General features: G+C 56.0%; 1 protein-coding gene across 1 annotated transcript; it reads right to left on the bottom strand.

Moving 5' to 3' along the window:
• Window positions 1-3,469: 3,469 nt before the first annotated feature.
• Window positions 3,470-11,109, bottom strand: TAGLN2 (transgelin 2). Its single transcript, XM_014797055.2, has 5 exons — window positions 11,004-11,109; window positions 5,603-5,810; window positions 4,980-5,154; window positions 4,593-4,695; window positions 3,470-4,259 (listed from the first exon to the last, which is right to left on the bottom strand). Exons 2-5 carry the CDS (start codon window positions 5,780-5,782, stop codon window positions 4,118-4,120), a joined length of 600 nt encoding a protein of 199 aa, XP_014652541.1. The 5' UTR covers window positions 5,783-5,810; window positions 11,004-11,109; the 3' UTR covers window positions 3,470-4,117.
• Between the last annotated feature and the right edge of the window lie 567 nt (window positions 11,110-11,676).

Genomic DNA, 11,676 nt, shown 5'->3' with positions numbered 1-11,676 from the left:
ACGGACCTATGTGTTTTCCCCATAGGTGAGCCAAACTAGGTGGAGCACCTGAAGCTCTCTTTCTTGTCCTCCCCCTTCTCTTCCTCCCCTCCTCCCTGCCTTCCTTCTCCAACTATCCTTTCTATTGGCCACCATGGGCCAAGCCTACTTTCTCTCCAACTCCACAGTGATTTTCCACTTCAAGGCTGAAGGTATGGAGTAAATGAACCAAAATTGGCTCCTACCTCTTCATCCTGCCCTCCTCCCATTTTTTCCCCCAGTTCCTCAATGCACCTTCCGTTTGCCCAGAGTACACACACCACTCTCCAACCCCTTCCTAACCTCCACTCCTCTGGCTGCAGGGAGCACTGGATTCGCAGGTTTTTACTTTTTAGAAATGAACAATCGGGAAGCATTAGAAGCTGGTTGCATCTCAGATCCAATGACAGGCTGGGTTGCTGAGACCCAGGGCTGGTTGAGCACTGTGTCACCAGACCAGGGGATTCAGGAACGTGAGAGTAGTGTGATATTCATTCATTCAACAAATATTTATCCAGCACCTACAACATGCCAGGCATTACTCCACATCAACTAAACCAACACAAACCTGCCCTTACAGAGTGTATATTCTATGGGTGGAGACAAAATAAATAAGTAAAATATATTGGGCATCAGATGGTGATACGAGAAAGCAGGGAAGGAGGATGGGGTGCAGGCTGAGGGTGGAGTGTGCCATTTTAAATAGGGTGTCCAGGGAAGGCCTTACTTAGAATGTAACATTTGAACAAAGACCCAAAGGAGATAAAAAAGTGAGTCATGGTGAGACCTAGAAGGGGGAGATTGTTCCAGGCAGCAGGAAGAGTCCCGCAGGTGCAGTGTTAGGAAACACCAGTGTAGAGAGTCATGAAAAATGAAGTACAAGGAGACAGCAAGAAAAGGGGGTGCCATACGGAGGAGCTCTTCCTCCTGACCCCAGGGCTGGCACCCACTCTGGGCTCCAGGGCCTGAAGGAGTGCCAGGAGAGATGAGAAAGGCCAAATTAGGAGTGAAACTGTGACCTCAGATGGAACAAAATACCTAGAAGCAAACAGAAAACAAAACAAAATTTTTGCTGGGAAAGATTCGCCCTGAGCTAACATCTGTTGCCAATCTTCCTTTCTCTCTTTTTTTTTTTCCCTTTCTTTCCCAAAGCCCCAGTACATAGTTATATATTCTAGTTGTATATCCTTCTAGTTCTATGTGAGCCGCTGCCACCGCATGGCTATTGACAGACAGGTGGTGTGGTTTTGCGCCCGGAAACCGAACCTGGGCTGCCAAAGGGGAGCGTGCCGAACTTTAACTGCTAGGCCATCGGGGCTGGCTCCGCAAAACAAAATTTTGAGGTGTCAGTGCAGGCCATTTCCAGAAGGAATGAGCTGAACCTGCAGTGAGATGAATTAAGGGGAGACATGGAGCGTCCTCACAGAGCTTGTTGGTAGATGGCAGTGGCAGCCAGAAGGCAGGTGAGCCCCATGGCTGAGCACCTCTCAAATCCAGTCGATGCTTGCCTAGAAGAGTAAGTTAGTCCAGGGACTGGAGGATGAGGCTCCTTGAACCCTCTCTGACCATGTTCAACAGGCCAGTGACGCTGCTGGGCATCACCCCTCTCCCAGCCCAGCGTCCACACTAACTCTACCTTTTTCTCCCACATTTCTATTTCCTGAGCACTTGCTATGTGTTAGGACTATGCAAAGTGCTTTCTGTATATATCTCACAAAATCCTCATAGCAACCTCCTGAGGAAGGAATTATTATTACCTTTAGTTTTCATATGAGGAACACGTCCTACCACCACACCACCTTTTGTCCCTCTCGTCCCTCTACAGCCCCACTTCTTGCTGAGCCTGGAACAGCTCACAGCCAGGTTGACCTGGGCTCAAATCCCTGTCCCTCCACTTACTCCTTACATGGCCTTGGGCAAGTTTCTTGCCCTGAGACCCAGTGTGTTCATCTGGGGGCAAAATGGGGGAAATGATACAGGAACATCCACCTTGTGGATTACTGTGGGAATGTACTGGGAGAAGGCAGTGGATCTGTCTTGGCTCTGTGACATGCTGGGTGTCTCAGAAAGTTGTGATGCATGTGGCCAATAATTTATAGCTATAAAGGGTGCAAATGGTTTGTCTTTTTAGTATAAATATCAGTGAATTCAATGTTTTCTCTGCAATCACATCACTCTCCCTCACTGGCATTCCACAAAGCCTTCCTGAATGGGAGATAAAGGGGTAGAGTGACAGATAATCCCCTGGGAATTTGCACACAGGCTGCAACCTATCTTATCTGTGCCCGGCCCGAGGGAGTGTAGCAAGCAAGCAAATACCATCTTTCCAGCAGCGTGGTGTCAGGATCAAGCTGAGAGCCAGTGGGATGATGGCTAATGCACAGCACTGGCATACAGCCTGGCACACAGTAGGTGCTTCTTGGCAGAGGGAACCACAGTGGGGCCAGGAGTTGTGGGAAGAACCTCTGAGGTTACCAACCCCTGCATAATCTGTCACCCTCAGCACAATGTGTGGCTTTCTCCTCCTAAGGAAACAGAGATGCCCTGAAGTAGAAAGGGGCACAGGAACAATGGAGGCCAGCGCCCTGGGCTGGCACCAGATGGGGGAGGGGGAGGCTGGCGCAGGGTCTCTCAAGTTCTCCCTAGGAAGACACAGGGTCTGATGGGGAGGCCATGGGGAAAAGGTGACACCCAGGAGTTGGAAACTAAGAGTGGAACATTCATGCCTGGGGCAGGGCTAGGAGCTCAGGACAACCTGACCCCAAAACTGATTATCTTGGTCCAAGGCCACCCAGCTAGACGGGAAGCTGGCTGCTAGGCTCTCCCCAGCATGCAGCTCACGGTGCGGTGCATGGGATCAACCAAGGCTTCCTCCCTCCAGCCACCACCACCTCCTCCCTGCTCATTCCCCAGCTTGCCAGTTCCTCCTCACCACGCAACCCCTGTCCCTGGCCCCCAAGCTGATCTGGCCAACTCCAACAGAGGCCACCTTGCCCCAAGCCTGTCTGAGGGGCTTCCTACCCGGATACTTGCCAGACAAAGGGCTGTGCCAACAGCCTGGCCCACCCTCTTGCAGTGGCTGAGAGGCTGTGCTGGCTGGGGGAGGGGGCCCAGCCAGAAGCACCAGGCAGGACTGCCCAATTCCCGGGGTAGGTGAGGGCTCCATCTCCCTGTGGACACTGCCCACATACCCTGCATTATGGCTCCTAGCCCAAGGGCAGCCCAAGGACAGTGAGGGTCTGTCCCTTCTCAACCCCAACCTACCCTCACCTAAACCAAGGGAGAAAGAGGATGGGGAAGGAAATCGAAGATTTCAACCTTTCGAGATTGCAACCTCAATCGAGATTGCAACCTTTCATCTTAAAGCCCACCCCCGGTACCAGTTATTGCACTCCTCATATTCCTCCCTCCCCAGCAGCGGGCTCAGTGGCCCAGACACAGCCAGAGTCCATTGAAAAAAGACAGAATTCTTTATTTAAATCAGCAAACTCAGATTCTTCAAGCCCCAGCCCACAGTGGGCAGCCCTCCCTCCCCTGTCCCCTCACCCCCACCCCTTAGCCACAGCGAGGGGAATGGAAAATGAGAAGCCAAGAGGGCCTCTGCCAGGGCAGGCGGCCGCAGATGTGTGGCGAGCGCAGTCCAGCTGTGGCTGGGGTGGCAGCTGCCACAGGCCCCTCCTTATAAATTAAGTCCCTGCAGCCACAGCTGTGGGCGAGGCATCTCTGTGGAAGGAAGGCCAGAAGGCAGCATCCCCGACCCCCAGCCAAGGAATGGATTGCGAGCACAGAGCTCGGGGTAAGAGAGGCCAGAGGGAAAGAGAAGAGGTATGGTAGGGAGGGTCAGGCCCCCAAATTTTGGTCCCAGGGGAAAGGAAGAGGCCATTGGTCCAGTTTTGGTAGGTTTGGAGAAGGGAATGTATTAGTAAGCATGGGGGAGAGGCTGCCATTGGGCACTCCCAGAAGAGACAGGCCAGGCCAGGCCCCCACCCTAGCAGAGGGGAGCTTGAGAACTCCAGGGGCTCTCAGGGAATGTCACTGCTAAAATATATATATATATTAACCATTCACAGGAGGGCAGGGGCAGGGCTGGGGGGCAGGATCAGAGGATCTGGCGTGGCATTCCGTAGCCGGTCATGCCTGCCTGAGATGCCCCGCGGTTGGTGCCCATCTGTAACCCAATCACATTCTTGCCCTCTTGCAGCTGGTTGTCTGAGAAGTTCCGAGGGTTCTCCTTGGACTTTCTGGATGGAAAGAAAGCGCTGGTTAGGAGGAGGGTGTTGGCTGCCCCAGTAAATGTCTTCCCTAGAAGAACACAGGCTTTGCTGTGGGCTCAAGTGCTGGCACCAGCTGTGCCCTTGAGAGCCTTGAACTCTCTGAAGCCACCTCCTTATCAAAAGGGACAGTCCCTTGCCATCCTGGGAGAGTTGTGAGGGTGAAGTGAGACGAGGAATGTGAAAGTGCTTTGTAAAGGGCTGGCTGCTACAGTGCATCATCGTTTCCTAGGGACCGGAATGGGCGGGGTCACCGCGCCTGCCCTGGGCTGTGCTGGGCTGGGCTGTCCCGGCAATACTCACTTAGGAAACCAGTTGGGATCCCCAGAGAAAAGCCCATCGTCCCGGGCTACCGCCAGCCCACCCAGGTTCATCAGCGTCCGCTGCACACAGGCCATGTTCTTTCCTGGGAAGGAGAAGGGGGCGTGTTGGCCTCAGCAGGGCTGGGGTCCTGGACGCCAGGGTTCCACCTCCATCACTAAGTTAGCAGGCCCAGCTTCCTAATTCTTTCACTCTTCATCCCCATACCCTCTCCATCCCAACCCCCAACATGGCCAACTGCCCCATAGAACACACACATATACACCCCTCTTCATCCTCAGGTGCCAGAAACCTGTCCATTCTCCCCAGTCACAATGGCCTAGCCCCATCTCTGATCTTCTGGATGACAGCACACAGACCCTGGCCCACCTTCCCAGAGGTCCACAGTCTGGAAGATGTCAGTGGTGTTGATGCCGTAGCGCTCAGCTGCTTGCAGGAACTGAGAGATCTGCTCCATCTGCTTGAAGGCCATGGTGGAGGCCTGGATCTTCTTCACTGGGGCCTGCCCCTCAGGGTACAGTCCGTTAATGAGCTCACACAGCACCTGGGTGAGGACGGCAGGTGTGCAGAGGTGAGGCCATGCCTACCGCAGATCACAGTGAACCAGAGGTTCCTCTCCTAGCTACAGACAGCTCCAACTCCACCTGGAGTGAGACTCAGGCTCCTTCCCACCCAGCCCCCTGCCTCGAGCCCAGAGTGAAAACGCGGCTCTTTCAGTATCACTGGCTGGAGTGCACCTCCCACAGTTCTGTCCTTAGAGCTGTTCTTCCTTGTGTCACCCAGGGCCTTCTGCTGCAGGGGAGGCACATTCACCCTCACCCTTCACTCACTGGGAGGGAGGAAAGCATGGGGCATCTGCACGATGAAGATATTCGGGCTCAGGAAGAAGTTGGGACGGGTGTGCCCTCAGTTCTTCAGGTGAAACAACCCGCGGTCCCCCAAACCCAGCCCCGCTCTCCCGGCACTTCCAGTCAGAGGGGCCCAGCTCTCACCGTGCCATCCTTGAGCCAGTTCTGGAAGTTCTCACGCCCAGGCTGGGGCCGGCCCACATCCTTGCGGCACTGGGTGGTGATCCACTGGATCAAGATCTGCTCCAGGTCCGCATCGTATTGTTTCTCAATCTTCTGCTGCACCTCCCGGCTCAGGCCGTAGGCAGGACCCCTGTTGGCCATTCTGAAGGGCGGTGGTGGCTGTAGGGAGCTGGGGAGAGGACACACCCAGGCCTGCGGTCAGCACTCTGCAGCCTGTGGGGTGGGGGGTTCTGCCTGCAGAGACACACACCATATCCCCAGGGTGGGACCCAGAGGTAACAGCGGCCAAACGAGGGGAATCTCACCTTGACCCCTGGACATGGGCTAGAAAAGCATTGCTCAGAACTCTATGAGGTGTTAAGGGGCCACACAGGCCATCTCTGGGTGCCCCTACCTCTATGACAGGCAGTCCGTTTATTATACTGAGGCTTCCCATTCGATTTCATTTGAATGGTTCCACTACTAGAATGAAGTATCAAACCCACTGGAATAGAATATGGAGTAAATGAGGCCAAGATGGGGTTCAGCTCCTCATTTGAGGTAGTCAGCTTTAGCAAAGGCAAAGTGGTCATTCTAACCCCAACCCTGCTTTTTACAGCCCTGGGGAGGAGAGTGATTTGGGGAAAGCAGGAAGAATATGGAATGGTTTGGGAAACCTATGCCAGGAGCTAGAGGACTGGATGGATCTACCCTCAATCAGCCACTGGGTTTTAATTGAGCACCTACTATTTGTGCTAGGGATTGTGGGAGAGACAGAAGTCCTTGTTCCTAAAGTCGCCCACAGTGCCATCAGAGAGACATAGTGAGCAAACAGGAACGCGTAACGTTGTACATGACGAATCCTAAACTGCACAGTCAGACCACAGGAATTCAGAGAAGAGTATGGGATGAAGCAGCCTGGAGGGTTTCCTGGAAGAGGTAGATCTGAGTAGGCCCTTAGATTTCAGCAGGCAAAAGGAACTTCCCACGAGGAACCAGGCAATAAAAACAAATTCTACTTTCCTTTCTAGATAGATGCTGTGGTAGACAGAATAATGCCCCCCCCCAAAGGTGTCTGTGTCCTAATTCCTAGAACCTGTGACCATTACCTTACATGGCAAAAAGGGACTTTCCAGCTGTGATTGAATTAAGGATCTTGAGATGGGGAGAGTGCCCTGGATCACCCAGGTGAGCCCAGGGTACTCACAACAAGAGCCGTTATAAGCAAAAGAGGGAGGCTGGCGAGTGCGAGTGGGAGAAGTAAAAAGGAAGCAGAGGTTGAAGTGACACGGGGCCAGGAACCAAGCAATGCAGGTGGCCTCTAGAAGCTGGAGAAGGCAAGGAAACGGATTCTCCCCTAAAACCCGCAGAAGGAACGCAGCCCTGCCGACACCTCTGTTGGGGTCTCTAGAACTGTAAGATATTAAATGTGTGTTGCTTTAAGTCACTAAGTTTATAGTAACTTGTTACAGCAGGAATAAGGAACTAAAACAGGACCCTTGGGTGGTATTTTTAGGGAAACCTGGGAAGAGAGGGTGGGTGGGGAAATACGCAGGAGGGTTTCTTTAAGTTAGTTTGAGGACTTTGGTTAGGAAGAACTGCGTGGTTTCCCGACTGCTGGCCTGAGCTGGCAGCACCTCATAGTGAGCAGTCTGTCCCCACCCACCACCTCACTGCCTCGGTCCCTCACCCAGGGGCCTGTGGAGCAAGTCCTGGGAATGCTATGGATGCCAAGGGGGAGCCAGGACCAGAGAAGGGACAGGACCCCATTTCCTGCCCCCATCCTCTCCCTGGATGGGCTCTTGTTTCTGCTCTGAAATACAGCTAGCTCTCGGTGGCTCATAAAAGAGGATTCCCCCAGCACGGGCACCTGTGTTCAAGGAGAGGAAAGGGACACACTTTTTCTCCCCACATCTGGCTCCAGGCCAGGTCAGACTTAAGGGATGAAGTCACTCTGGCTCCCTCTCTCCCACACACCCCAGATTAAACAATCCCACCACCCATTCCGTGAACCTCGGGGATTGGCCTCAGTACAAGCAGCCAGGCCACAGGGACAGCAGCTGCCTCAAACCTCCTCACACCCCTCAGCCCCAGTGTTGTGTGTCTCAGGCCAGTCCCCTCCCCCACACTCCAACATGGCTGCTCCTTTCTACTCCAGCTTATCGAGCTGCACATTTCCGGCAGAGATCCTCCTCATAAATGTTATTTTTAAACCTCATTAAGAGCAACCCACCCTCAACTTCCCCCAGCCAGAAAGCCAGGGCAGATAAATGTCAGTCTGGGTCTTGACCTACACCACCAGCCACAAACACACTCAGCTGGGGGAGAGCAGGCGGGTCGAGGGGCTGAGGCCTGTGGAGAGAGGGAGGCAAGATACCCTCCTCCAGCTTAGCCACCACTCAGTCTATGTAAGTCTGTGATCCCTGACACACAGGGGTGGGGCTAGGAGACTTGGTAGAAAAGCAAGGGCGTTAGGGGCTGCTGCCACCAGTAAGCCCCTTTCCCAGCCCAATGTCCAGGCCTCTCTTCTGCGAGTAGCTCCACTACGGTCACCTGGACCTCAGGGCTGTTTCTCCACGTAGCCAAGTGGCCTGAGGCCCAGGGAACACGATGGCCCAGGGAAAGAAAAGGCAGGAGAATGATTAACCTGGACACCAGAGTTAGGAGCGGAGAGCAAGCCGGAAACCTGACCCTCCCAGCGTCCCCCATGGGCAGGATAGACTTGGCCTCCCAGACCCATCTCTGGGAGCTGGGTGGATGCTGAGTGCCTCTTCCCAACTCTGGGGCTTGCACACAGCTGGCAGTGTCACAGCCTCCAGATGCAGTGTCTCGGCTCCACTCTGGGGCCATTGCTCTAGAGACCTGAGGTGCCAGAGCCAAAGGGCGGAGCTCTGGGAAGGGCCGGCCCAGCCAGGCCCAGCCAGCCAGCAGCTGTTTCTTCTCCCCACCCCCATGGGCGGGTGAGAGCTGATGCGCTGAGGCTGCTGGAGCTGGAGCTGGCATGGCCCACCCCAGTGCCACCCAGGGGACCATCCCCTGCCCTCCCTCAAAGGAAGGGAAAACAGCCAGTTGCCTGCTGGAGTGGGAAGAAGCTGTGTGGGAGATGCCCAGAGCTGAGGATTCAAAGGGAAGACGACAGCAGAACAACTTGGGGGGTGGGTTGGCTGTGAGTAACCTAACCTCCAGCGGGAGCTGTGGGAACAGCCCTCACCCCCACCCACAAGGTTACAATAGTCAGGGAAGGGGGAGGGGCCACAAAAGGCACTCCAGCCCTCAGCCCCACCCAGACCCTGGGCTGGAAGCTTACCTCACCCCACCCCACCCCACCCCACGCCAATGCCAAAGAAAAGACAGACGACAGAGTGGGGGTGGGAGGATTTGAAGGTTTGTGGCTGCAGTGTTTAATTGGGAAGACAAAGGGACTCTCCATTCATTGTGCTGACAGGACTCAGGGGAACTTCCCAACTCAGAATTGGGATTAAGACTATTCTGAAAGGGCGAAATGCCACAGGGAGCAGGCAGAAGCAAGGATGGTGGGAGACCCATGATTAAGGGGCCACCTGGGGCAGCCCCCTCACCATCAAGAGTAAGTGAGCAGAAGAGCAAGCTGAAACTACACAAACAGGAAGCCACAAGGCTTGTGCGGGAGGAGGGGTGGGGGGGGCGTTGCCATGGCTTCTGTGTACCAAACACAGGAACGGGGCAGGGTGGGGGCAATCAGGCAGAAACATCCACTCAGCACACACCAAATAGTGAGGAGGCTCTGAGCCCCGAGGGCAGAGGTGGGATCCCTGGGGAAGGGCCCCTCCCACACCCCCCGCAGCGGATCTCAGGTATAGCCAGATGCAAGGGATTCCCCAAGGAGGCAGCTGTGGAGGGCATGGAAGGCATTTGGTGGAGACACGAAGTTATAACCTTTGGGGTACAGAAGTAAATGGTTCAGGAGAAGAAGAAATGCTCTGGGAATGGAAGGTATGTTCTGAGCTAGAGAGCCCCATACCTGAAAATCCTGGAGGAGAAGGGATGGGGTGAATAAAGGATTAGAGGCCTACCCCCAGGGGGCAGAAGAGGGACTGGGCGATGGAGTGAGAGAGGGGCGTTGCAGTTGGACGAAGACTATTTGTTGGTTCTGGAAAGGTAGGGCCTGGCTGGCCCCATCCTACCTTCGCTTCCTCTGCAGTTTTAAGTCTTCCCCATGGACCAGGAAGGAGAAATTGGGAGGGGGGTTGGAGATGGGGAGCTGTCCCTCTGTCTGGTGCTCTGGAGTCAAACAGAGAATGAGGGAGGGCCCACCCAGCCACAGGTCTCCTCCTACACCGATCTCCACACAGGTCCATCCTCACTTCCACCCCTCTTCTTTCTGCTCACAGCCCCTCTTCTTTCTGCTCACAGATACTACGTTCTCCCAGAACTTTCCCGCGATGAGCTCCAGGAGGCCTGCAGAGCGAGGGAAGGCGGCAGTCCACTTCCGGTCCTGCTGGTCCGGCCCCCTCAGCCGACCCCCCTCGCCACACCCTGTGCCGTTACTGCGGGATGAGTCACCCACCGCCCGCCGCTGGGGTGACGCAGTGGTCTGGGCAGTCCTCCCGTCCGACCGCCCGCTGCCACCACCGGCTTTCCCAGCAGCAGGGGGCACGGGGTGGGAGCATCGGCTCGCGTAGGGGCAGGAGGGCTTGGAAAGCAGCCATCCCTGCCCAACACCACCTCACAGAAGCAGGGCACCTCGGGGCGCAGTCAGGACTGCAGGCTCCCAGATGCTTGAGGTCAGGGGGCTCTCCTGGAGGCGACTGCAGCTTCAACTCCCAGCCTGAACCGAGGAAGGCGAGGCCACTGTGGGACCCGCGCACGGAGCCCCCTCGCCCCGGTCCGTTACCCCGAGGCCCCAGGAAAATGAGCTGGCAGGAGGAGGAACAGAAAAGCCGGCCTCGGGGACGCAGAGGGCAGGTAGCACCCACACGTGCTCCTGGATCCAGGAAGTGAAAGGTCGCGCGGGAAGCCCGGCAGCGCGGAGCTGGCCCAGGGCGGGCGCCGGGACCCTGCACGCGCGACACTCCGGGCCAGCTAGCTAATCCCCGACGCCCTCCTTTCCTCACCCCGGCGAGGACCCTGGGCTGGAGCCGGCAGGTGGGGCGTAGTCCCTGAGTCCTTGCTGCGGACGGACGCCCTGTCTATGCACCCGCAAGGCTCGCCTGACCTCATTGCCCAACAATGCCGGGTCAGGGTTCGGGTACAGGACAGCACAGGGCGGGGCAGAGAAGTCATCGAACCTTGGCCTCCAAGCCCCTGATCCTCAAGCTCACTGCAGAAAGTCGCAAACACGGGCTTTTTGCTTTCCAGAGACCATGCACATACCCCCCACTCCCGGCCCCTCCCGCCTGCTCACCGTTCACGGGGGTCAGGAGAGCTGCTCACTCCGGCAGGGGCTGCAGCTGCGAGTGGTGCGCCCGGGCTGGGCCGGGGGTTTTCAGCGGCTCCCGCCTCAGACGGGGCGGACCAGGGGCGGGGCAAGGGCCGAGAGGGTTTAAAGGCGCCGCAGCGCAGTTGCAGAGGGCAGTGCTTACCACAGAGGGGCGGTGGGCTAGAACGTGGGTTAAAGGATCTGGGGAGTCTGGGCGCACAGGGCCGCGGCAGTGGTCTCCACCCATGAGAACCTTATTCCCCACCCCAGAGCCCAGAAGCCTGTGCCCCGCTGGGAAACTTGCCGCCTAGGTTAGCTCAAGACTGTGGGCGTGTTTATGTGGGAAGAAGCCTTTTGTTTAAAAAGCGAGGTTGGGGGCCAGCCCCAGTGGCCTAGTGGTTAAGTTCTGCGCGCAGGGTTCCGTTACTGGGGGCGGACCTACACCACCCGTCTGTCAGTGGCAGTGCTGTGGTGACCGCTGTCATACAAAAAAAAAAAAAGAGGAAGATTGGCAGCAGATGTTAGCTCAGGGCAAATCTTCCTCAGCAAAAAAAAAAGGGTGGTTGGGTAAACAGAGGCATAGGAAGACCCTTCCCCCACAACTGACTAGGGTGTGACAGGACTTGCACATGCAGGCTGGGACAGCACCCTCACATAG

This window comes from Ceratotherium simum, chromosome 2 (genome assembly GCF_057802395.1).
Source record: "Ceratotherium simum simum isolate JZ-2026a chromosome 2, ASM5780239v1, whole genome shotgun sequence".
In the NCBI taxonomy this organism is placed as follows: Eukaryota; Metazoa; Chordata; class Mammalia; order Perissodactyla; family Rhinocerotidae; genus Ceratotherium; species Ceratotherium simum.
This window is presented reverse-complemented; position numbering and strand designations above follow the sequence as displayed.

Excerpts from the sequence above, each read along its gene's own strand:
- TAGLN2 (XM_014797055.2), bottom strand. The coding sequence starts at position 5,782 with ATGGCCAACAGGGGTCCTGCCTACGGCCTGAGCCGGGAGGTGCAGCAG. Across the intron at positions 5,155-5,602 it reads ACTGGCTCAAGGATGGCACG|GTGCTGTGTGAGCTCATTAA; the intron begins GTGAGAGCTGGG and ends GTCCTCACCCAG. Across the intron at positions 4,696-4,979 it reads GACTGTGGACCTCTGGGAAG|GAAAGAACATGGCCTGTGTG; the intron begins GTGGGCCAGGGT and ends TCTCCTTCCCAG.